We start from the raw sequence: 21,758 nt of genomic DNA on the forward strand, positions 1-21,758 counted from the left end.
CAGGGGAGATTGTGCTGCCTGTCTACACAGTTAAAACCTCTTTGCTTTGAAGGATCACCTTCTTTTCTCCATAAACAGTGACAGACTGAACCAAAACAGGTTAGAGTTTGAGGACTCTGTGCCCAATGATGGTCACTCCCATCCCAAGGCTCTTTGAAAAGCTTTGTGAAGTACCACCTACAAGGCACAATACTTGATCTCAAGCAACTGTAGATATCAAGTATCAGGACATATCGCCAAGAAGGGACATTGTTTCCATCTGTATCGGGAGAACCACAAACTCAACAGCTGTTTTGCAGCATGTTGAAACAGGCTTGCTACCCTTCAATAGGCTCCTTCCTAATAAAGACTCCCAACAAAGTGAAATAAGGCAAAGGATTTCCAACAGCTGGCAAAAGGACAATGCCATCAGCCCAGAAGCTTACCTCCTCAGCTGTAGTTACCTGCTCTGTGTACTGCTTTGAAAGAATTGTCTTGGTTTTTCTTTATCACGTACATTATGCTGTTATGCATCAGACACCTGAAACAAAGACCAACAACTCCTTCAACACTGAACAGTCCATCGCCTGCAAGTTCAGATATCCTTACCTCCTAGCTCCAAAAACTTCAAAGGAAATCCCAGTTGTACCTTCACGGCAACATGCAAAGCAGCTGCACAGCAACTACCCTACCCAAAATGTTTCAAATGAATGCCAAAGTAGAAATCTGAAGAAAAAGCAAGAGAAAACATTCACACCTCTACCTCAGTTACTCCTTACACTACAAGATGCGGAACCAGTTTGTGATCCGAAATCAAACTTCAACCATCTTAATTATTCCACAATCCCACATCTCATCACTTTTTAAACCATGAACAGGAAACAAATTTCTGGCAAGGCATCTCCTATTATTTAGCCAAAAGGTGAAACTATATCATATATATGTAACTATGGAGACACACTCATCCAACACCTATGAGACAATCTCACTGTTTAACATGTAGTTTAACGTGACAGTTCCCCTGCTGAAGTTGTTCTGTATAGCAACCGGTAACTGTCACTCAAGTGGCAGCTATCAAAAGTATGTAATATCATTAACAGAAATAAAAGCTGTGACCAGGGATGATGGGGAACCAGAACGTCACTTGAATTTGGAACTTGCACGCTATTGAAGAGTTGTTACAAGCACTACCAGCAGGTAGTGTTTGAAGTCATTAAAATACCGACTGGAAACACCAGAGTCCATTTGAACAATTTATTAGTATCCTCTTTTTTTACAAGTTTTAGAAAAAGAATCCCAGGATTTTGCCTCCTGTGTGTTTTCGCCTAGCCTCTTCATGGTCCATGATGCCAGCTGAGGTTGTCAGTACAATGTACCTGTTAAGAAACAACAAACGTTCAGTTTCTTGTTTCATTCCGTGCTCGTGCAGAGTTGACAGCGCAAACTTCATTTCTGTGTTACAACAGTAAGATTAGTTTCTGGAAGAACCCAATCTTACTTCCGTTAGGCCCACCACCAGACAACAAAAAAGAAACTCCTCTGAAGTACAACTCTGCAGCACTCAAAGGACATTTACAGGCTTCTGTTCTCCAAGTATCTGCTTAAGTCTCAACAAGAAGTTTTCTTGTGCATTCGCCCTGTAAAGTCAGTTCTGCTGTTGCACAGTAGCAACTCTATCGTTTCTAGACAAAGCCTGCTTCTATTTTAAGCAGACATTTTTCTTTAGAGCAGGCAGAGTTGCCATGGTGCCAGACAGCTCCTCAGCTCCCCACACGTTGTCTCTGTTTTGAGCACTGTGCACTGATGCAGATGAGTATCTGGATCTGGACTGACAAATGAATCAGCCTTCGTCATTGCTAATGCCAGCACCAGGATTATCAGCATACTTCATCCGCACAGCTTCAGGTCTGAGAACCTCTTCTCCCACCACTCTATAAATACTCTCAAAAATCTCAGTGTGACAACACACGCTAGTAAGCCATACAGGTACAGCTACAGCAAGAGGCTTATCTCTGGAGCTTTAAGAACAGAAGTGACAACCAACTGTTAATCCTGCCTTTGACAGGACAGACCGGCTGAGCCCCTGAAGGCTCTTCCAGTCCTGTCATCCTGGTGCACTGAGATTTATTACTCTTGACTCAGTGAATTTTGTGAAGGAAAAAAATACCACAAAATAGTAAGATTTTCTGTGTTACGGAGGTTTGTTTAACAGGGGCTCTGAGTCTCTCACCACTTATTATCTAATCAATTTATACACTATCAAGAAGTTTAATTTGAAGTAGTACAACCTAGTTCCATCAACCTTGTAACTTTCATGATTCCTTCCCCTAAAAACGGCCACTAATAAAATTAAAACCATTAAGAGAAAAGTACTGTTTTCCCAGTAAACTGTAGAAAAGGTGAAATGAGGATTTACCAAAGCCAAGCAAAACCAGGTGCTTGCTTAGCAGTGCCCCTTTAAAACTGGTTAAAAAGAGCATTTATATAGAAGATGGATTTTTAGACCGGTATCTACCTCCAGACTGATGAGAGAAAAGGTGTCAGGCAACTTGTAACTCAAGCAATATGAAAGCATAATAAAAAATCCCACGTTTTTACATACAACACAGATGTGTTTCCATACTTACCCAAACTGACGTGAAGGCAGCAGGTTGTTCTGCCACTTTTCCAAATCCTTCAGCTGAACGTCAAATCTGGGACTGATTACACCACACTATAAAACAAAATTCCATTACAAACTGAAGAACTTTATAAATTGGATTTGCACATTTGTCATTCCAGTTCACTGGATGAAGGAATTTAACAACTGCAATTAAAAATATTTTTGGCAGCAAAAGATTAGAGTACGAAGAAGCATGCTCCATTACCCGTAACATGAAACAGTGCTTCCTCTCATGTACGTTGAGCCTCTCACACAGCTATTCAGCTATTATTTTCTTAGCCTTGCCTCCTCCTCCTCCTCCTCGCTTAAATAGCGACTTACACTGCTGCTGAAGCTTAACTAACAAATTAATGGCTAGACCTGGGAGAGCACAAAAGCACACTATGAACCACTAAAGATTATTAAGCATCCTATATCATCAAAAATCCTTCAATTACTCAGGGATATTCTACTTCTAATCATCATACATAGATGGCAAAAAATACCTGCAGATTTTAAAAAGGGGGAAATTAACATTCCTAAAAGTTAGCAAAGTTTTCAAGTTAATCATATTACTTACTATGACCACCGCTATCACCTCAAGTTACCTCACTAGCTCAAAATATTTTAATTAATACCCAAGAGCAAAACAGAAACACAAATTCCTGCACTGATGGGCATTTTTCTGAATCAAACAACTCTTAGCTTGTTGCAACTATTGAGAGAAACGTTCGATCCAGCTACACCCTGGAAGATCTTTTACAAAAGCATGCTGGAAGAGTTCAAGGAACACTGTACTCAAACCTGACGTATATTATTTTTATTACAGACACATTGACACTAGTAATTTGGATGGTGTTGGAATTCTCCGCCTACTACACTCCAGTAATTTTCAGCTGCAGTACTTGTTCATTGCAGACATAGCCCCCAATGTATTTTGACCAAGTAATTCTTTTATTTCTTTAGTAAAGAGCCACCTCTGATTTGAATAGCTTAATTGGAAAGAATAATGCACAGCAAGTCATCACAGAACCAGATGGCTCAAGATTTTGCGACAAAAGCATTTTTAAAAAATCCAACATACATGAATACTTCATATGCCCCAGGAACTTAAAAAGCACTAATTAACATTCAACTTTCCCTCACCTGCAAGCAAAGCCCATCTAGCAGCAGGAGAAACGCTTGTCTTCTCAACATTTACAGGTATTAACCATCAAGTGGAAAGCAACTCAGTGCCTATCTCTTAAGACAAGTCTTCTAGATAGCTTAAACATCAAAGAAACTGAGAAATCGCTAGGTAACCAGAAAGCCTTTAAAGAGAGAGAAACACACAGCACTTGCAAGCAGACTTCCCTGAAAATGTGTCTTACATATTCAGAGTTTAAAAGAAATTTACCCAGTCAACCATCATGGATCTAGAAAAATTAACAAGCATTTGATAACCACTGATAATACCCATGAGTGAGAGTTGTACAATAAATACCACCTTCCTTACAAGTAATTCTTTCCAAACTGGAACAAACAAGGGGGGGCGGGGGGGAAGGTCTAATTTAAACGCCATCCTAGAGAACTGAGTTCAGGAAAACAAATCCTACCTTGTTGAGTCTGCCTGTGAGATTGACAACAATCTTCCCAGCTCTGTGATCATCAATTATCTCAAATTCACCAATGTAACCTATAAAAGATGAGCAAACAGACACATCAAATATGTATGCTTAGCTACCGTAATACAACTCAATTAACCACGATGTACAAGACTAACTCGAGCACCTCAATTTACTTTTAGCCAAAAAGCACCTAAACATAACAGCATCCACAGAAACCACGAACTGAGAAAAACAAGTCAGTGCTGTGCACTCAAGACTTACCGTGCTTCATCATCACAGTTAAAAAACGGACAATTACTTTGGAGCACGGCCTAATGAGAACTTGGCGTTTCCCACGTTTCTCTGCATTGTTGATGCTTTTGAGCGCATCGGCTAGAACATTCATGCGCACCATGGTGCCTGCAGGGAAGACAGGAGGCAGTTACGAACACCAGCTTTTCGGCACAGAAATCCCAAGCACTCCACTTTTTTTAAGACTAGTTTTAGTCTTAAAAGATCCAAGATTGACAGAAAGTTATGTTAAGCCTCAAAAAACAATTTTAGGCTAACAAGGAGAGCAGCCCTGTTCAAAAACCGAGTCGTACGTGGTGTTAAATGTCATAGATGCATTTACATAAGAGATACGAGCTCGGCTTGCCTAGCTGCAAGAGAAGTGCCGAATACACGCACGACACAGCACTCTGAAAAGGGAACAGGGCACCAGCTCCTGCGTTCTCATGGTACTGACATGGGCACCCGGCCTAGGGCACGGTGTGACCCGGCTGGCACTGTCACCCCGCTCACTAGCGGGGCCAGCGCACCGCCACCGCCGCCCACGGAGGGCTCCCGGGCCGGGCCAGCGCCGCTGCGAGCCGCCCCGGTCCCGCGGCACATGAGGCCTTTCCCGACGGAGCCCGAGGCCGCCGGGCAAGCGCGGCCAGGCCCCGTCCCCTCCCCCGGGGCCCAGCCCCCCGCCCGCCGCTACCTCCTGGCAGGCAGCGCCGCACGACCCTCGCTCCCCGCAGTCCGCCGCCTCCGTGCCCTGCCCGACCCAGCCCCCCCAGGGCAGCGGCCCGGGCCCGGCTGCTGCGCCAGCCCCCGCCCTCGGCCCCCGCCCCGCATCTCCGCGGGGAGCGGCGCCATCGGCAGGAGGGCGCTGCCCCCCACCCGCCACTCTGGAGGCTCCAGAGAGCGCTCGGGCAGACACCGGCGGCTCAAAACGGGCCGGGCCGGGCGGGCGCACCCCCGCGGCCCCGGCGAGGCGGGCAGCGGCGGCCGCGGGGTTCAGATGGGGCCAGGAGGCGGCGGATGCCCGCCGGCACCCAGCGGCAGCCTGCACTCACCGGTGCAGCAAGATGGCGGAAAAGGAAGGGACCCGGCGCCCGCGCGGGATTATGGGAGGGCCACGGGCGCGTGGTGGCGCGCGGCGCCCCGCCAGATCTCGCGAGACTTGGAGTCCCAGTCGGCTGGCGCCGCGCGCCACAGCTGGTCATCCCCATTGGCCGGGAGCCGCGTGGCGCACTTCCGGGGCGACGCGGCTGCCCGTTCCTATAGCAACCGGAACGCTTCGGCCGCGCCGGCGGGGCCACTGCCGGACACCGGGCTGCCCCGGAGGGCAGCAAGCCCCCAGCCAGCCACCCACCGGCCCCGAGGCGGCAGGCAGGGCTGGTACCGCCGCGGCCGTCCCGCAGTGCGCTGGGCTTCCCTTTCCCCCCTCCCATTTCTAATTTTTTAAATCTTTTTTTGCAAGACAGACCACCACTGCAGGGATTCCCAACGCATCCGCTGACACGTTACGGGCAGCGAGCAGCGTAGCTACTCAGTACCGTGAAGGGAAGGCGATGGTCCCAGCTCACCGAGCGGAGGGGTTGTGCTGCTATGGAATTTTCCAGTTAGAAGGGACACAGGGCACTCAGAGCTGGCACAGCAGCCATACAGCACCCAACAGCCATGCCGGCGTGGGGCACAGGCTCCCACCAGTCTCCCACAGACAGCTCCGTGACACTGTGCAGTGTCACCATGGGTCTTCTTCTATCCAGGATTTCTTCCAGCGACAGCCTGTGCCAGTTAAGTGCACAGCTCTCCCGCCAATGCTGACTCCTCCAAGTGGGTCCTCAGGGACATGCGGTGAGGCCTGACTCCCTCCTGGTTCAAAAAGGACGACCCCTCCAAAATGCAGTTAACTCTACAGTCAAGTAGAGCACTTTCTAAATGATGGCACGGCAGCATCTCCCCACGGTTCAGATCTCTCAAGTTTTACTGATTGGATCCAATTTGTCCACAACCTATCCCTTTTATCAGTGTCCATCAACTCCAGGTGACATTACAGCCCTTCCTCCCTGCAGCAGGAGCTGTCAGTGTACTGTCAGGGCTGATACAAGTTTTACTACTTACAGGGAGCCACTCCAAAGGGAGGGTGTTTTTCCATTAGGACACTGCACACCACATGCCACCAAAACACCACTCCCAGCCCCAGCTCTCAACTGGAAGATGTACTTATGCGATATTCTGTACATTCACAAAAAAGTCTTAAGTTTTTTCTCTTTAGTCTGTATTTACCTATTCAACAGTTACAATAGACACTGAAGAAAGTTCATTTTAAAACAGTAAACTTTTAAAACAGTAACACAGGTTTTAGCTTTTTAAAGATAAAGTTCAGTTTAAAAAAAAAAAAGAGAGAAGTCATAGAAAAGAACAAACAATTCAGAAAGGCTTATTTACAGAGACAAACCTAGCATATCCAAGGTGATTTTGTATACAGACAACAACATTCAGAAAACCAAACGTGCTACATGGCTCCACAACAGCAGTTTTTAGAACAATCGGCCATCAAGGCAACATGCACCTTAACTCACTTTCTACAGTCTCAGTGCAACGAGTTAAAATTTTACACTACAGCTAAATAAATGAACTACAAATTTATATGTTCCAGAGCCCTATTCAACAGATAATCTGGTATATGCAGTCAAAAAAAAAAAATCAAACAGGTTCAGCGAGATGATCACCTTCTGCCCCAATTTTGAGTATGCACCCTCAGCTATGACCATTCGTAGTCAGCTAATTGTCCTCCTTCCACAAGGATCAGTAGTAATAAGCCTCCAAGAAGCAGAAGCTTTCAGCACTGCCTTTCATACTTGCTGTAGGCACACATTAATGATCAGTGAAACTAACACATTTACAGAAATGCTATCACACATTATGATTCTGCTGTTTCTTGAGATTGGGTATTTTATCACAGGGCCTCTTAGTTTGGTGAAGACACTTAATAAGCTCTGTACATCAAAGGTCAGGATCTTTCGTATAAGATCAGCTGCAGAACTCAAGTCAGCACAGCAAGAGACACACAAACCCACAGCAGTTGCTAAATTGACATTTTCACTTCATCAGGGAGCCAATAAAAAAAGCCAATGAGCGATAAAATTTCTATTGTCTTAATTATACATTAATTCTCAAAACTGTTCAAGTAAACCTTTTACAAGAGTGAACAGCAGTTAAGTCTTCATTCATTTTTCTTCTCCTTGTGCTTGAGAAGTTTGTTTACCTCCCTTTTCGCCATTCCAACATACTTTGTAATGATCCCATGCTGGTTTAGTCCAGGAAACAGCAACAAGAAACTTACTAGAGGGGGGAAGAAAAAAAAAAAAGAAAAAAAAAGAATTACTTAATACTCCTTTAACATGCTTCTGTCACCCTGCAATTTCTTGCTTTTCTTAAGAACCATTAACTGCTTGAAAACAGAAAAATATGACCCTGCAACAATAACAAATCACCACACTCTCATAACCAAAAATTACTTCTACCAGTCTTGTACCATTTCAGGCAGCTAACAAAAAAAGTTACTTCTGTTTTGCATGCTGCATACTTACCAATAAGATAAGTCAGAAAGAGATTGTGAACTTGTTGTCCAATCCAGGCAACCACAGCAAGAGAAAACAGCATGGTCATGAAGTACTAAAAAATGAAAAGGAACAGTTATCACAGATCTGCTGGGAATTCTCCCTCCTCCCCTTCAGTATTCGGCAACACTTCAACATTTAAAACTAACTTAAAATTTGCTGGCTCTTCCACATGCAACACCTATGCATAGGCTTGTTAAAACTGAGATTACAGAATTGTAAGTTCTCATTTATTTTCCGACCATCAGTTTTACAGGATGCCAGCTCTTTTCTGTCCTGATATCCCTTAGTCAGCCTACATCAACCCCACTGACACAACTTCAGCCTCACGCAGTACCTGAAGCCGATTTCAGGGCAGAAAACTCAGCAGTTCACGTACCTCAGCTGGCATGTTACTAAGGGTTTTTTGGGGGGGTTTTTTTTTTGATAGTTCAAGTACACCAGAAACAAGTTGTGTTTCCAAAAACTGAACTATCCAAAGAAACCCAATGTAGCTTTACCATAGTATCAAGGGTACACTCCTAACCACATAACACCACAAGTTTAAAGTCATGTATCTTGCCACTTTAAGATGTTGACTGGATTAAGTCACAGCCAGAACTGCTGGTTCTTGGTTTGAAATACCAGTTCAATCAGACATGTACCTCATGAAAATAGTTAAGATAAAACAAACCAAATAAAATCTTAATACAATAGAGATGAACTCCTAGAACTCAATACCATTTTAGGCTTCTCTTCCTTCAATGTGAAGAGGCGTTTCCACCAGCCAACAATTCGGCGACGAGATTTTACCAAATTGCTACAAATCTCATGAAATCTTTGCTGCTGTTCCGTAGTCCTTTTATTAAAGAAAAAAAGCCAGAAATAAGAATTCAGGATTTCCTCTGAAATTTTAAAAATCTCCCATGGTATTTTTCTGGCAGTGAAAATTTATCCAGTACTTATCCTGGCATTTGTTTCACTTGGTTCCAGACCTTATTTTTATTTAGCATCATAATGCAATTCCCCATATAATTTTTCTGTACACTGACTCTGAAAGAGCAACACATTCAAACCAGAAGACTATTGATTTTAGTCTGATACCAGTGTGATACACACAAGCAATACACACCTGATACCAGCGTGTATTACTTTGGGTTCTGTCAATTCATTATTAGACAAGAACATTTATCCACTAGTCACCTTAAAGCAGATACACTAAAATTTACTTCTAACTCAATATTTAGTTCAAATAACATTCTTCTACAGCTTACTAATTTTATATAACCCTTGTCCTTCTTCAAATCTGTTTCAATCACAATCACATTCACACTCTCTGCACTGCTCTTTTCTTCACTGTATTTACCACTGCCACTCTTTCAAACATATAATCCAATACCCTTCTTTATGATTTTAATTCTCAGTGTCTTATTATCCATTAATTACTAAAAACCGGTTTAGCAGAACTAACTAGCATCCTTAATGGAAAGCAAAGAACGCACCTGCTCCTTCAAAAAAATCTTATTTTTCGAGAAGAAAAGAAACAATAAAGATACATTGTTGTAGTTCTCTTTCTCTTTTTCTGAATGAAGGACATCTTACTAGTGTCCTCACTTCATTTATTACAGAGACTGCCGATTTTTTACTACGACTATCATCTGGTATTTGCAAGCCACATACCATTTTGATAAAGTTTGTTATTTATTTACACTCAAACTATTTTAATTCAAGCTTTCCTCACCATTTATTAGAGCCAAAGATTCTAGGTGCAAGAGCAGGAACAAGATAATCAGCCAAACAGAGGAACATAACAAAACAGGAGACACCTGAAAGAACTGATGGGTCCAAGTAGTAGATCATCCTGCAGAAAGAAGATAACAGAAATGACTTCTGGATGCTCAGCCTACTAAATACTAGACAGTATTTAGTCCTGACTCAGGACTTTAAACAGTAGACCTACCCCCTTGCACAACCTTGAAAAAATTTTCAAATTTGCTCTTATTACTAGTAAAAAGTTTCAAGTACTTCAGCACTATCACAAAGACGTACAGATTTCAAAACACATTTTTCTTAATGTACTAGATAAGAAAATGCTACAATACAGCAAACGTAGTATGAAATATAGTAGAAATAAAAACTAATCAATTCTTGCCCTCTCAGAAGTTGACATCTAGTGAACTTTAGGCTGACCAGGGGATGAGGATGAATGAGTAACACAGGAAATAACCAGATAAGAGTGAAACCTCTACATTTGTTGGTTCTTAAGTCAGTCACAGAACTCACATCCACTATGGGCTGCCAGTCACTCTGTCTCACCTGTGAGAGCCAACCAAACCTGTTCTGGACAAGGAGCCATAAATCTCCAATTAGGACAGCGTGGTGCTTTTACACATTGTGTGCCAACACTCAGATACTGGAAGAGAACTAGCTCATCTCTTAAGCATCTGTTAAGACTCAGCTGTGCCCTGTGCTACTTATCTGCACTTAACACAACTTCCTGAACACTGAAGCAATAAAAGTAAAGAAATTACAGTCCATTGGAGGGGCAGTCTTTCTATACATCTGGCACAGTGCTACTGTGCTGAGTGTTGAAGTTCATTTTTCATGAAGTACCAATTTAGAATCTGAAGTAGTTCTGTTTCCTCAGAGTATTACTCAACACAAGATCTTTCCTTCTATAATGACAGAATTTATACCAGAATACCCTGAAGTTCATGTAATTACTTCTGTTAAAAGTTATTTTTCTTTTGTTTCCTTTTTGTTTCTTTTGTTTCCTTTTTGTTTCTTTTCATTTCCGTCCTCCTCGCCTCCCTTGAAGGCCGTAAAATTTATATAAACCAGGAAACCAATTATCCTTGCCTCACCTGCTTCAACATTTGTTTTTGTAACTCCCATCTTCTCCTTACACCAAAACCACATGCAACTGGCAAACTCCACAGCTGGCACGGACACTAGTCTGTACAAGGCAGGTTGATGTCACCTACTACCCCATTACATAAAAGCATGTACAAGTGCCTCCAGCAAGCCCGTTCTGCATCTCCAATGCAAAGACAGGCACATCCTCCCATCCTGTTGACTGAAAGTTACCTGCAGTCTCTCCTTTTCCTCCTTTCTCAAAGGACAGGGCAGAGACTGTAAAAGAACAAGTTCTGCAAATCTGATTGCTCAGGATGAGTTCAACACACCAAAGGTGCTGAATAGAAAAGTCTGCCCTATGGAAACAAGTCTTCCATAACAATACTGCTGTTGGTTAGGGGAAAAAAGCCAAAGGAGATAACCAGATTTGACTAAGAAGTAGGTTACAAAGGATGAGGGCAGAATAGGAACATACCAATGAAGAACATACAGCTGAGCATGGTAAAAAACAATGGCAACCACTGCTGGCAAACAGCCTTTGCAGAAAGCACTGCCCCCACCTCTGGGCAGGACGTGACTCACAGTACTTCCTGTTCTCAATACTTAAGGTTTTTCTTTTCAAGAAAGTTCACATGCATTCAGACACAGAACCTGGAGAGAGAGCCTTCCTACTAGATTTTTAAAGACGCCTTACTAATTTACTTAATAGGCTTTCCACCAGCCATGAAAGTACAATGGTGTTCTAGGCTCCGTCTACAAACTACTTACAGAAACGAAAAGGAAACAACACTCATCAGTGCCAGAGGAAACCAAGCTCTCTCCCAGCGAAGAACTTTATCGGTCATCAGAATCACTTCTCCCCATCCTTGCAACTGCTCTTCCAAGCTAGCAGTTTCTGCAGCCTACACAAAAAGAGAAGAAAAGTCTTTTGTTACTAACTAGAGTATCAAATTAATTCCCACACTCAAGTACCTAAAAAAAGTGTTGTAATTAAAAGTCCAGTCACAAACCTTTCTGAGTAATTAAATTACTAATAGTGCTGTAAGTTTTGTACTGAGTTACATTGTAGCACCGACACTTTAAAACAGTCAAGATCCTAACAATGCAGCAGCATATGTTACTAGACCAAATGATACCTCCTCCCACACTCAGCCAAGGTGTTTTCCCCCAATCTCCCATTTATGGTACTTCCTTCCCCAGGTTAGTAAAATGTCAAGTTTTAAAGTCTAGCTAAAGCCTCTCAAGTCTTCACTGGAAAACTGCAACATGAGAACTGTTTAAAACACATGTATTTTCCAAGACAACTCTACCACATTAAGCTGAGGCTTACTAGTTGCTGTCCAACACCATCCCAACACATGGAAGATGGATAAAAACTCAGAATCCACAGTTAAGGAAAATTACCCAATGGATCACATCTGGACTGCAAAGGTAGTTTTTCCACAGGTTGCCCAAGACAGTGATCAGGCAGCCTTTAAACTCCCCTTCCTGTATTATTCCTATCTTCACTGCTACACATCATCTGCAAGGAGGCCTTTTCTGTTCTGGCATCAGCTTGCTAAGCAGGTCACCTGAGATGTTCTGCATTTAACATAGCTTAACAGTTTCCCCTCATTGGGACAAAGAATCTCAGAGATCACAACATTCATTCAACCGCGAACAGAAGCGATCGCTGCCCAAGCTGTGAGAGGTGAACAGTCGCCAAGACCTGCACATAGGCTTGTGCAGAGACAGCAGAGCAGGTTTCATTCTCAGCTGTGTGCTATGCTTAACTCAAACGAGAAGCCTGATACCACTGGAGTAACAAGGACAGCTGAGTGCAGCTATCATGGTAAAGTATGTCTTTCCTGTGTGATTCCATTGGAAACTATTTGAAAACTATAGTTCAGGACAGAAATGTAGAAAACCATCTGGCATGCTGCCGACCACCTGCCCGTTACCACATCCATTTGAAGTTATAAACCCAAACTGTCAGATGGAAGAAAAAAAAGAACAAAAGCTGCATTTTTCCAAAAGTTTTATGACAGACTGTTTTGCTTTATTACCTCTGACCGTCTGCATTTATTATCACAACCAAGAGAAAATTTGATGGGAAACAGACTGGAAAACCACAGCGTTACTCATAGCAGCCTGCCCCTGCCAGCCCAGCAGACACGACTGTAAGGTGTTTTCCCACCGGGCCCGGTAGAGACAACTTAAGTCAGCGCCTGTCAACACCATTCGCATTCCAGAGCCCATCCGTCAAAAGTGGTTTTTCGTCAGTCGAACATTATGGAAGTCTCCACAAATACGAAGTTCTGCTCGAGGCGGGCAGCCCTGCCGAAGGCTGCAGGCGCTTGCACACACAGCTCCTTCCCCGCGGGGGCGGCGCGTTTGCCATTAGAGATAAAAAAGTAATTAACCGAAGGATCTTGCTTAAGTATTCAAACCCACCCTTGATATATTTAAGCCCATCACCCAGCTCCTGACACTCTCCCGCAAAGCTGCAGCATTCCGCAACGCAGCCGAAGAATGTTGAAACACAAAGACATGAATATTTAATATTTCATAACAAGTCATTAAAAATGAGTATCGATACGAGCCCGGCGCGGCAGGTACCGCCAGAGGCTGTTAGAGCTCCGGCCTGCGAGCAGCAGCCCCGCCGGAGCTCAGCCACAAGCCGATGCCCACCCCGGGGACCCTCTGCGGCAGCAGCGGACGCAGGAGGCCGCTCCCCGCCCTCCACGGGCCCGGCGGCCCTCGCCAGCCGCCGCAGCCAAGCCCGGCTCTCCCCGCCCTGCCCGGGCCCCAGCTCCCCGGGCAGCCCCGTCGCAGCCACCGGGCGGCCCCGCCGCCAGCCTCAGCGGGGGCCGCCCGCCCTCACCAGCTGGTAGACGCTGTTGTTGTCGCCCTCCGCCATCTTGCGCGGCCCCCTCACCGCCAGCCCCACCCTCCCGCGCCGCCGGCGGCTTTTGTAGCCTCCCCGGGCCTGATTGGCCTTCTCCTCACTCAGCGCGGGCCAATCCTAGCGCTTCTGCCGCGCCTCATCGACATCTGGTTGGCTGGTGGGATTTGAACACCGAGAGCCGCCCAATCAGCGTGGGGCCTCCGCCCCATTCCACCCCCCTCCGTCGCAATGCGACTGCGACAGGAGCGGGGCGGGGCAGCGCAGCGCAGCAGGGCCGGCCCAGCCGCGGGACCCGCGGGCAGTGCGGCGGAGCAGGCCCGAGGCGAGCCGTGGCGGCCGCCTGCCTGGCGCTGAAGCCAGCCTGGGCAGGGGGAGGCGGGCCCGCAGCCCGCCGTGGGCACGGGGGCGGTGGCGGTGCCACCTCCCGGCAGGCCCTGAGGGACGGTGCGTTCACTCTAAAACGCCCGACCCGTGTGCCCCGGGCGCGCCTGGGGAGGCAGGGCGGTGCGGGTGGTGTGCCGTGGGGAACGGTTCCTTCCCTTGGCAGACACCCGTGCCCGGCGAGCGGGGCGCATTCCCGCCGGGAACAGCTCGGTGCGGGTAAAGCGCCCGTTGCTGCCGAAGTAACGCGGGGCGGGGGGCCCGGCCCCGAACCGGCCGTGGCTGCACATCCCTGCCGTGTGCCCAGCGCGGCTGCGTGGCTGCTGCACGGGGCCCGGGAGCAGCGCCCGCCGTGCCCGCTGTGGGCAGCCGAATTCCCGGGTGGGATTCCCAGGCGCCGGGATTACCGCATGGGAGACCGATGCAGCACCTGGACTCCACCGGCAGGCTCTCCCAGCTGGCCCGCAGCTTGCTTCCCCGTCTTTGGTCACATAGCATTTCTTCCCATTTATTTCATGGGAATAGACACAGGAGAAAAAGCACTAGGATATAAATATTTTTTCTGGCTCAGCTGTCTAAATGTTTCAGGCACGTGTTACAGAGCTTAATCACCATCGCTAGGATGTAATGCAATTCCAAAACAAGGGCAAAGAAAACCTCTTAGGGTTTCTGGCACCAAAACTGTGATGCTTTTCCAAAGCAGCTCACCAGCTTGGTGGAAAGGAAAAAAAGGATTAAGTACGATACTATAAAAGCAAGAATATGGCTGTACTGGATTGTTGGGTCTTTTACAGAGTGCTTTCCACACTCAAGATTGTATGTAAAAAATAGATACTTTACTGAACCACCTTTGAATTCATTTGCATGTTGCTAAAAGCTAAGAGTAAAGAGTATTTTTGTGTCCTATTTTGCCCCTAAAAATAACGGAGTCCACCCTCAAAATCTGTAATTTTACCACAAAGCTCAAGCAAAAGCTAATTTCATTAGGAAGTGATGCCAGTAATAATTCTGATCAGTCTTTTGAGGAAGTACAGACACACATAGACGCATGACGCATCACTGTCCCTAGGAGTACGGGCAGTGTCCTGCAGAAGCCACCTCTCTGGCTACTCGATCAGCCAGCTCCCGGTTTCATCCATGTGTATGATTCTCACCCCAAAACCACAAGCACTCACCAGTGAAAACTCAGAGGGTATTTCCATCATCTTCGTCTCCTACCGGATTCACTACCTTCAAGCTGGTCTTGCAAATGCCAGCTCCCAGGTGAGTCCGCTGTTAGTATTTCTCCCATCCTAGAGGGGCCACCGAGGTGCAGTTCCCTCACGTTACGCCTTGCCCCGTAGCGGAGGGGCAGAAGGAACAGCAAGTGCTGCGGGATGCACTCGCACTCAGAAATACCAGGGCTGGGCCATCGCACTCTGAGACCAGGACAGCACGGGGTCCTGCCACACTGCTCAGGACCTTCCTCGCTGAGCAGCCAGGCCTTCCGAAGCACCGCGTCAAATGAAAAAAAGATGTGTGTGTATACATATACATGTATATGTTTATAAATGCAGTTGTTAAAATCAGAGTCCTACTGTAGAAGGCAGAGAAAGGTAATAGCTCAGAGCATGGAAAACCCTATTCATCACCTCCCGTACACTACCTGAACTATAGACAGGCAACTGTTTTCTGTGTGCTTCAGTGCGTGACACAGGTCGTGCTGCAATGCGATGCATTCTTCCTACGCTGAGCTTCCCTTAGCAGATGCACAGAAAATTAAATTCCCGAGCCAGCTTCAAAGCATCTTTAAAAGGAGCAGTTTATTGCTCTGTGCACTTAGACATCGAGACACAAGTTTTACATGTTAAGCCTCCACCCATTCATACCTCATATAATAAAGGCATCTCAAACTTTTTTCTTGTGCTATTAATAAATCTGATGCATAACAGAATTGCTCTAATCAGCTATGCACTCAAGTATATACAACAGTTTTATGTAGTATCTGTATTTTCAATTAAATTCTTTAACTAAAACATTTAAAGAATACCCATGGGTAACTGTTTTCCACTACTGAAAAAGAAATAATATATGCATGTCATAATTGGGTACTTTGTTAAGAAAGCAAAAGATGGCAGGTGTCATCTTTAACTTTCTTCCTAGACCAATTTTTCAATGTGTAATGATTTTAGGAAAAGCTTGCAAAAAAAAGTAAGGGAAGAAAACCAAAGAAATCTTTGAAATACTTTGAGTGAGCTAGAACAGGACTGCCAAATGTACTAGGCACAGAACACATCAATGAATAATTGAAGCAAATTAACCTTAAGGACTACAGCATTTCGAAAAATGGAGCTTTAACCTCTCCAATCCCACCCAGTATTTCTGAAGGAATATTTTTATATGGTGCTTTTAATTCAGGTGAATTCCCACGGCAGAGCTTGTGCAGGGACACACACCCTCCTCACCCTGCAACACAACCTCGCACCGGCACTATCAGCAATGCTTTTATGGACATCTCATTCATTTTTCCTTGGAAAACTAGCTCCCTCCCTCTGATTTACATCTTAGACACTTGAGTTTTGCAGAGAGGTGAAAAATTAGGCAAACCATTACTATTTAAATAGTTTTGCCCTCAGTGATTAGTCTAATTGTTGCAAAGTAAAACCAATTTATTAACTGTACACGTTACCATTTCAATTTCAGTTATATTAACGTGACACTGCTGTTATCCCAATCCCACCAAAATAATCTAAGACACCACTAACGAATCCTGATTGTTTAACACATCCCAGTAACCCGTTTGGTAGATCCACACTCACATCCTGGCTTTGCAGAAGGGGAGCGGGAAGAGCAAACTAGTAACTGGATTTTCAAAGGGTTAACAGCACGTCACCCACTAGCCTATAATGGGGAGGGGGTAACAACTTAAACACCGATGAGCACACTTTGAGTTTGACTTCAAGAAATCTTATTTAATTAAAGAAATCAAGAAGTCTCATTTAATATGCAAGATGCACACACAGAGCCTACATTTTAGCTTTAACCAAGACTGTACCGATTTGCCATATTGTCAATATTTACCAAGAAAAACATGCCAGCAAAAGCTGAAATTCCCACTAACTCCTAAGTGTGTAAACTGACTCCTCAACATTAGTAACCCAAATCTAAGTCTCTGGAGAATCCTGCTCTAATTTGGGATTTGGTTTGTTATTTGTATTTAGGCACTTCATTCTCCCCCCTGATTTTCACAATCACAAGTAGTTTTGCATACAAGGAAATTATGAATACAATTTTTTTTTTTTAAAACTTTATTAAATTATGCAGTAAGAACCCATCTCCACACAAGTGTTTCATTTCTGGATAGCAGAGGTATAATACATGAGCCACAGGTGAGTGCATTACCCCTCCCTTCCCCCCAGCTTCCAAGAAATAAAACAGCATGTATAATACACTCTTGTTACCATGGTACTCCAAACAGATTGTTCATAAGGTTATTTTTAACTGGAAAAAAATAAAAAGGACCAACAGTGCCAAGTGTCTCGTTCTGCATATGAATGTTCTTCACTGCAACGTTCAGAGCCTTCCTTCTTTCAATGCGTGGCGTGGCAGAGGGTTCAGGAAGCAATGGCAGTGGAATGCATCTGCATGGGTATCGTCAGAGATAAAGCCTGCGACTTCCCTAGAGTTAATCAGGCAATCAGAATGCAAAAAAGGCCGTGTGGCTGTTGAAAACTCTCACACTTCCAAGTGCATGTCCACGAAAAATTGGCAACAGAGGAGAAAGTGAATTCTAAGACCTACCGAGGAGGCAGAGCAGTTAGCATAGTGCAAATACTGAAAATAACACAAGTTTGTCTGTTACTTACGCCTGGTGTTAAATTTATGTTACCTGAAAATTACTAGCCAAGCTTTCTAGTCAGATGAACCGCTGCAAATTCATTCAATTAAATTAATTTTATGCCAGGAATGGGCTTGGCTCAAATCCTTTAATACTTAAGATTTTGATTGACAAAATGCTATATTTAAAGTTTTTCCTTTGAAAAGTAACTAAAATGGCAAAAAGGATTTTCCCATGTCTATTGTTTTTCAACAACTGTGCGTAAAGAATTCACCAAGTTTACAAAAGAGCAACTTTTAATACATAACTGCGCACATTTATCTGGGTTGAGAACACCAGTGTGCGCTTCTGCTTTAGCTATCAGCACCTGTAAGATTGTGTAGTTGTAACTGAATTGCACAAGGTTTATTTGCTCTAAGAAAAGGAAGTTGCTTTTTCTTAAGGGTGTCCGACTTCAAAAAGGAAGCAAGAAGTCTTTTAGACAACTGGCAGACAAGCAGGACATTGATCTCAGTAAGAAGATGCCATTTTTAGAGAGACTTTTCTGAACATAATCACACTTTGAGTACAGAATTGATTAAAAAAAAGCAAGAAACCTTGGTAGAAGTTTCACTGTGGATGCATCATTGAACAACCATTTATAGAAGTAATATGGCAAAGGAAAATTACTTTGCAGAAATCTTTACAGATCTAATTGAACAAAAATTGGAGAGTCCTTCATTTCTTGGATTATACATATACCCCTGTGAACTGAAGCACTATAATTTACAAGTGTAAACTAAAAATATTAGGAAAGTGAAGCAAAAAGCATATCACTCTACCTCCACCAGAACATCACTTTATTGTTTTATCTGTCATCAACAATGTAAAACTCTACTAGATACTCTATCCTGGTTTTTAAAAAGGTAAAGATTACATTGGATTAGCTACGTTGTACAAAAGAAACTACAGCAATCACAGTAGAATGAGATTGGAGGGACAATTTGAATTACAAAAAAGTGTACACTGCAAGCAGAGGGAAGTGCACATTAAATCAAATGCCTGTAAGATTCATTACTTTTAAATGCACAGTGACAATTTTGAGAAACTGTACATAATAGAATCACAGAAATGACTTTAAAATAACCAAAACTACATTTTGCATTTGACCAACTCATAAGTAACCGTTGATGTTCTCTATCTTCAGTGCTTTTGGAAAATTTGTTTACCAAACAAAATTTAAGTTGTTAATTTGACTAAACTGTGAAGTAGAAGCATTGAAATAAAAAGTATATTGGAAGTACGCCTAACCTACAAGAATAAGCCGAGAGGGGTGTATGCAAGGAGAGGCTGGGAGGGAGGAGAGAAAGGAAAGAGGAAAGGGAGAAGAGAACAAAGGCTTTTTCTTCTATCTCAGAAGTTCTTCCAATGCAGCGTGTATCTGATGTACAGCTCTTGGCTTTCAGTCCATTTCTGAAGTTTACATTTTGTAGCCTTTTTCCATACTAACTGGTTGACTCAACCAGCACTGTTGCCACGCAACAAGAGTAACAAGAATCTGAATGCATCAAATCTTCCCTTGCTGTGATTTCTTCATGGCCCCATTTTTTCTGTTTTTCTTTGAACAGGGTTCGGTGTTTCCTGAATTGTTCACAGGGTCGGGTGGAATTGAGTTCCAAATCACTCTGCGGTTTGTAGCATCCCGATTTCTTTCTGCAGCTAACCCCCAGACACGTTTGCAGTTCTTCCGTAGCAGAAAGACAAACCGTGTTGTTCAAGCAGTGAGCTTTCACCCTTGACCGTGGGGGTTGCAGACCATTGTGTTTAGCGTATCCCTGAGTGCAGCTATCCTGCAGGATTTCACTTCCCAGTGCACCGAGATTTCCTAGGTTTCCTCAGATTAAGCCCCAGTATGCATCACCACCGACTGTGGTGCGGCTATGGATGCCTGAGGCCGAGTTGATTCTGGTGGATGTCTGACCTCGCTGAACCAGACTGATCTGCTTTCTCCCTACTCATACCCAGGCAGTCCAACCTTCATACAGCTGAGCCAAGTTATCTAGATTAGTTGCTTCCTTAATCACAAAGTCAACCTATTAAAAAGGTCAAACAAGCAATTAAAAATAAGCTAGATTTTTAAAAGCATTTAAGTGATCTTAAAATTTACTGTTGAATGTCACCTGCAAATACAAAGCTTGAGTGAAAAAAAATCTATAGTAACTGTAAACTTAATCTTGCAAAACTTTATGTAGTCCACCTAAGAAACAGGAATTGGTACTGCAGGGGCAAAAAAAGATCGCACCATCTCATTCATCGCCCTCATCTCAAAAAGAGTCACAATGTTCTCAGATTTATGTGGACATCTGGGTCCCCTGATGCAGTTTCCCAGAGACAGGAGCATGGCTGTGTTATGCTACTAAACACAGACAAGTTCTGTCCTTTAGACAGCTGTACAGATCTCATGTTCTCCCTGGGTATCAACAGCTGTGTAACAAATGTTAGCTTACTGACATACAAAAATCAATTTTATCCAATTCGTGAATTTAGATAGATCTATGATATGGAAAACAAAAGCAATTGATTAAAAAAAAAAAATCAATGCAGCAATATAAGGCAGCAGCGTACCTTGATTTGCATTGGAATAAGTCACACATCTCAAAAGGGACCCCCCATTCACAACAGGATTTCAGCCTTTTAAGGCATACTCCAGCAGACATACACATGTGCTTGCCACCGAATATTTAAAGCGAGGACCAGTACTGGAACTTCATTATTTTCAACTCACCTGTTCAGCAACAGACATTCTCCTGTTGGGATCCACATCTCGGCCCTCTAACTTGGCTTTGACCCGCTTCCACACGCTAACTGCATACGAGTTCCTTTCCTGCACCGCTAAAGGTACAAAATAAAGTTAATTCAATTTTACATTCCCACACAGAAGGCCACTGATATGTTTCAGGGTTTTTTGTTGTTGTCAGTGGTCATTCTTTATTGGGTTTTTTGGGTGGTTTTCTTCTTGCAGTTTGTTTTGGGTTTTTTTGTTTTTGTTTTTTTTTTTTGTTTTGTTTTTTTTTAAAGCCCTGTATTTACCTTTTCCTGTTTTAGGGTCCCTGGCTGTCTTTTTGGGACTACAGGCAACACTTTTGCCAGCTCCTGGGACTGTGCTTGGAGGAGTATCTGCTGACGTGGCAAGATTTTTCTGGATTAGCTTTCTTGCATTCTGTGACATCACCTCTGGCTGAGTTTTCTGCCCGGTATTGCTACGTACAGCTGTAAAGGAAGTTTAAAAGCACTTAAAAGTACTCCAAAGAATGTATCATAGATATAAGAAAAAACACCATTAAACATATATCAAATGCAGTTATCAGTACAAATGCATTTTAAACTTCTATTTTAAAGTCTGCAGCAGTTGTTCCCTCCTCAATCTTTCAGTTTTCTAAAGTTCTTTCACTTTGTAAACAGGTTTTGTTCCACTGCAAAACATTTATTTTTATGGGCAAATTTTTATGGGCTCTCTTAAGCTCTAATTCTATCATTTTGTATGGTAGTTATAAAATGCAATCAGGAGCCTGTACTTAGTCCAAACATTAACAATAGAATAATCCTTGAAATAGAAATCCATGCTCATAAGAAACCTTGAGGTTTTAACTGTAATGTAATGAAAGTTTTACAAATGTGAATGCCCTTGTAGGGTTTCAGGATTAATTTCAAGGTCACTATAAATTTTAGTAGTAATTTCAACAGAAATTACAGTTCA

General features: G+C 43.7%; 3 protein-coding genes across 4 annotated transcripts in view; all 3 read right to left on the minus strand.

Annotated features, from left to right (window-relative positions):
- Positions 1 to 1,219: 1,219 nt before the first annotated feature.
- On the minus strand, positions 1,220 to 5,663 carry RPS15A (ribosomal protein S15a). The gene is made up of 5 exons (XM_056337169.1): positions 5,550 to 5,663; positions 4,489 to 4,626; positions 4,216 to 4,295; positions 2,607 to 2,692; positions 1,220 to 1,355 (listed from the first exon to the last, which is right to left on the minus strand). The coding sequence occupies exons 2-5, from the start codon at positions 4,619 to 4,621 to the stop codon at positions 1,262 to 1,264; spliced, it is 393 nt and encodes a 130-aa protein (XP_056193144.1). The 5' UTR covers positions 4,622 to 4,626; positions 5,550 to 5,663; the 3' UTR covers positions 1,220 to 1,261.
- A 1,074-nt stretch (positions 5,664 to 6,737) lies between these two features.
- On the minus strand, positions 6,738 to 13,920 carry ARL6IP1 (ADP ribosylation factor like GTPase 6 interacting protein 1). Its single transcript, XM_056337496.1, has 6 exons — positions 13,801 to 13,920; positions 11,706 to 11,839; positions 9,823 to 9,942; positions 8,823 to 8,940; positions 8,073 to 8,157; positions 6,738 to 7,824 (listed from the first exon to the last, which is right to left on the minus strand). Exons 1-6 carry the CDS (start codon positions 13,834 to 13,836, stop codon positions 7,706 to 7,708), a joined length of 612 nt encoding a protein of 203 aa, XP_056193471.1. The 5' UTR covers positions 13,837 to 13,920; the 3' UTR covers positions 6,738 to 7,705.
- A 4,924-nt stretch (positions 13,921 to 18,844) lies between these two features.
- The window catches only part of SMG1 (SMG1 nonsense mediated mRNA decay associated PI3K related kinase), a 67,370-nt gene continuing 64,456 nt past the window's right edge, over positions 18,845 to 21,758 (minus strand). For both annotated transcript variants that reach the window (XM_056334969.1, XM_056334968.1), the window contains 3 exons: positions 21,092 to 21,271; positions 20,787 to 20,893; positions 18,845 to 20,094 (listed from right to left, as the gene is read on the minus strand). In XM_056334969.1, coding sequence (XP_056190944.1) covers positions 20,017 to 20,094; positions 20,787 to 20,893; positions 21,092 to 21,271 — 365 coding nt within the window. In that variant the 3' untranslated portion in view covers positions 18,845 to 20,016. The remainder of the gene's footprint in view (positions 20,095 to 20,786; positions 20,894 to 21,091; positions 21,272 to 21,758) is intronic.

The sequence above is a fragment of the Falco biarmicus genome, chromosome 4 (assembly GCF_023638135.1).
Source record: "Falco biarmicus isolate bFalBia1 chromosome 4, bFalBia1.pri, whole genome shotgun sequence".
NCBI classification, from domain to species: domain Eukaryota; kingdom Metazoa; phylum Chordata; class Aves; order Falconiformes; family Falconidae; genus Falco; species Falco biarmicus.

Bases quoted from the DNA above. Each gene is read 5' to 3' on its own strand.
- RPS15A (XM_056337169.1), bottom strand. From the start codon at position 4,621: ATGGTGCGCATGAATGTTCTAGCCGATGCGCTCAAAAGCATCAACAAT. The intron at 2,693-4,215 runs GTAGGATTTGTT...TTTGTTTTATAG, and splicing joins TCACAGGCAGACTCAACAAG to TGTGGTGTAATCAGTCCCAG. The intron at 1,356-2,606 runs GTAAGTATGGAA...GTTTCTTAACAG, and splicing joins CTGCCTTCACGTCAGTTTGG to GTACATTGTACTGACAACCT.
- ARL6IP1 (XM_056337496.1), bottom strand. From the start codon at position 13,836: ATGGCGGAGGGCGACAACAACAGCGTCTACCAGCTG. The intron at 9,943-11,705 runs GTAAGTAGTTTG...TTCTTTCTGCAG, and splicing joins GTTGTTTCCTTTTCGTTTCT to GATGATCTACTACTTGGACC. The intron at 8,158-8,822 runs GTATTGAGTTCT...TTCATTTTTTAG, and splicing joins AGGAAGAGAAGCCTAAAATG to TACTTCATGACCATGCTGTT.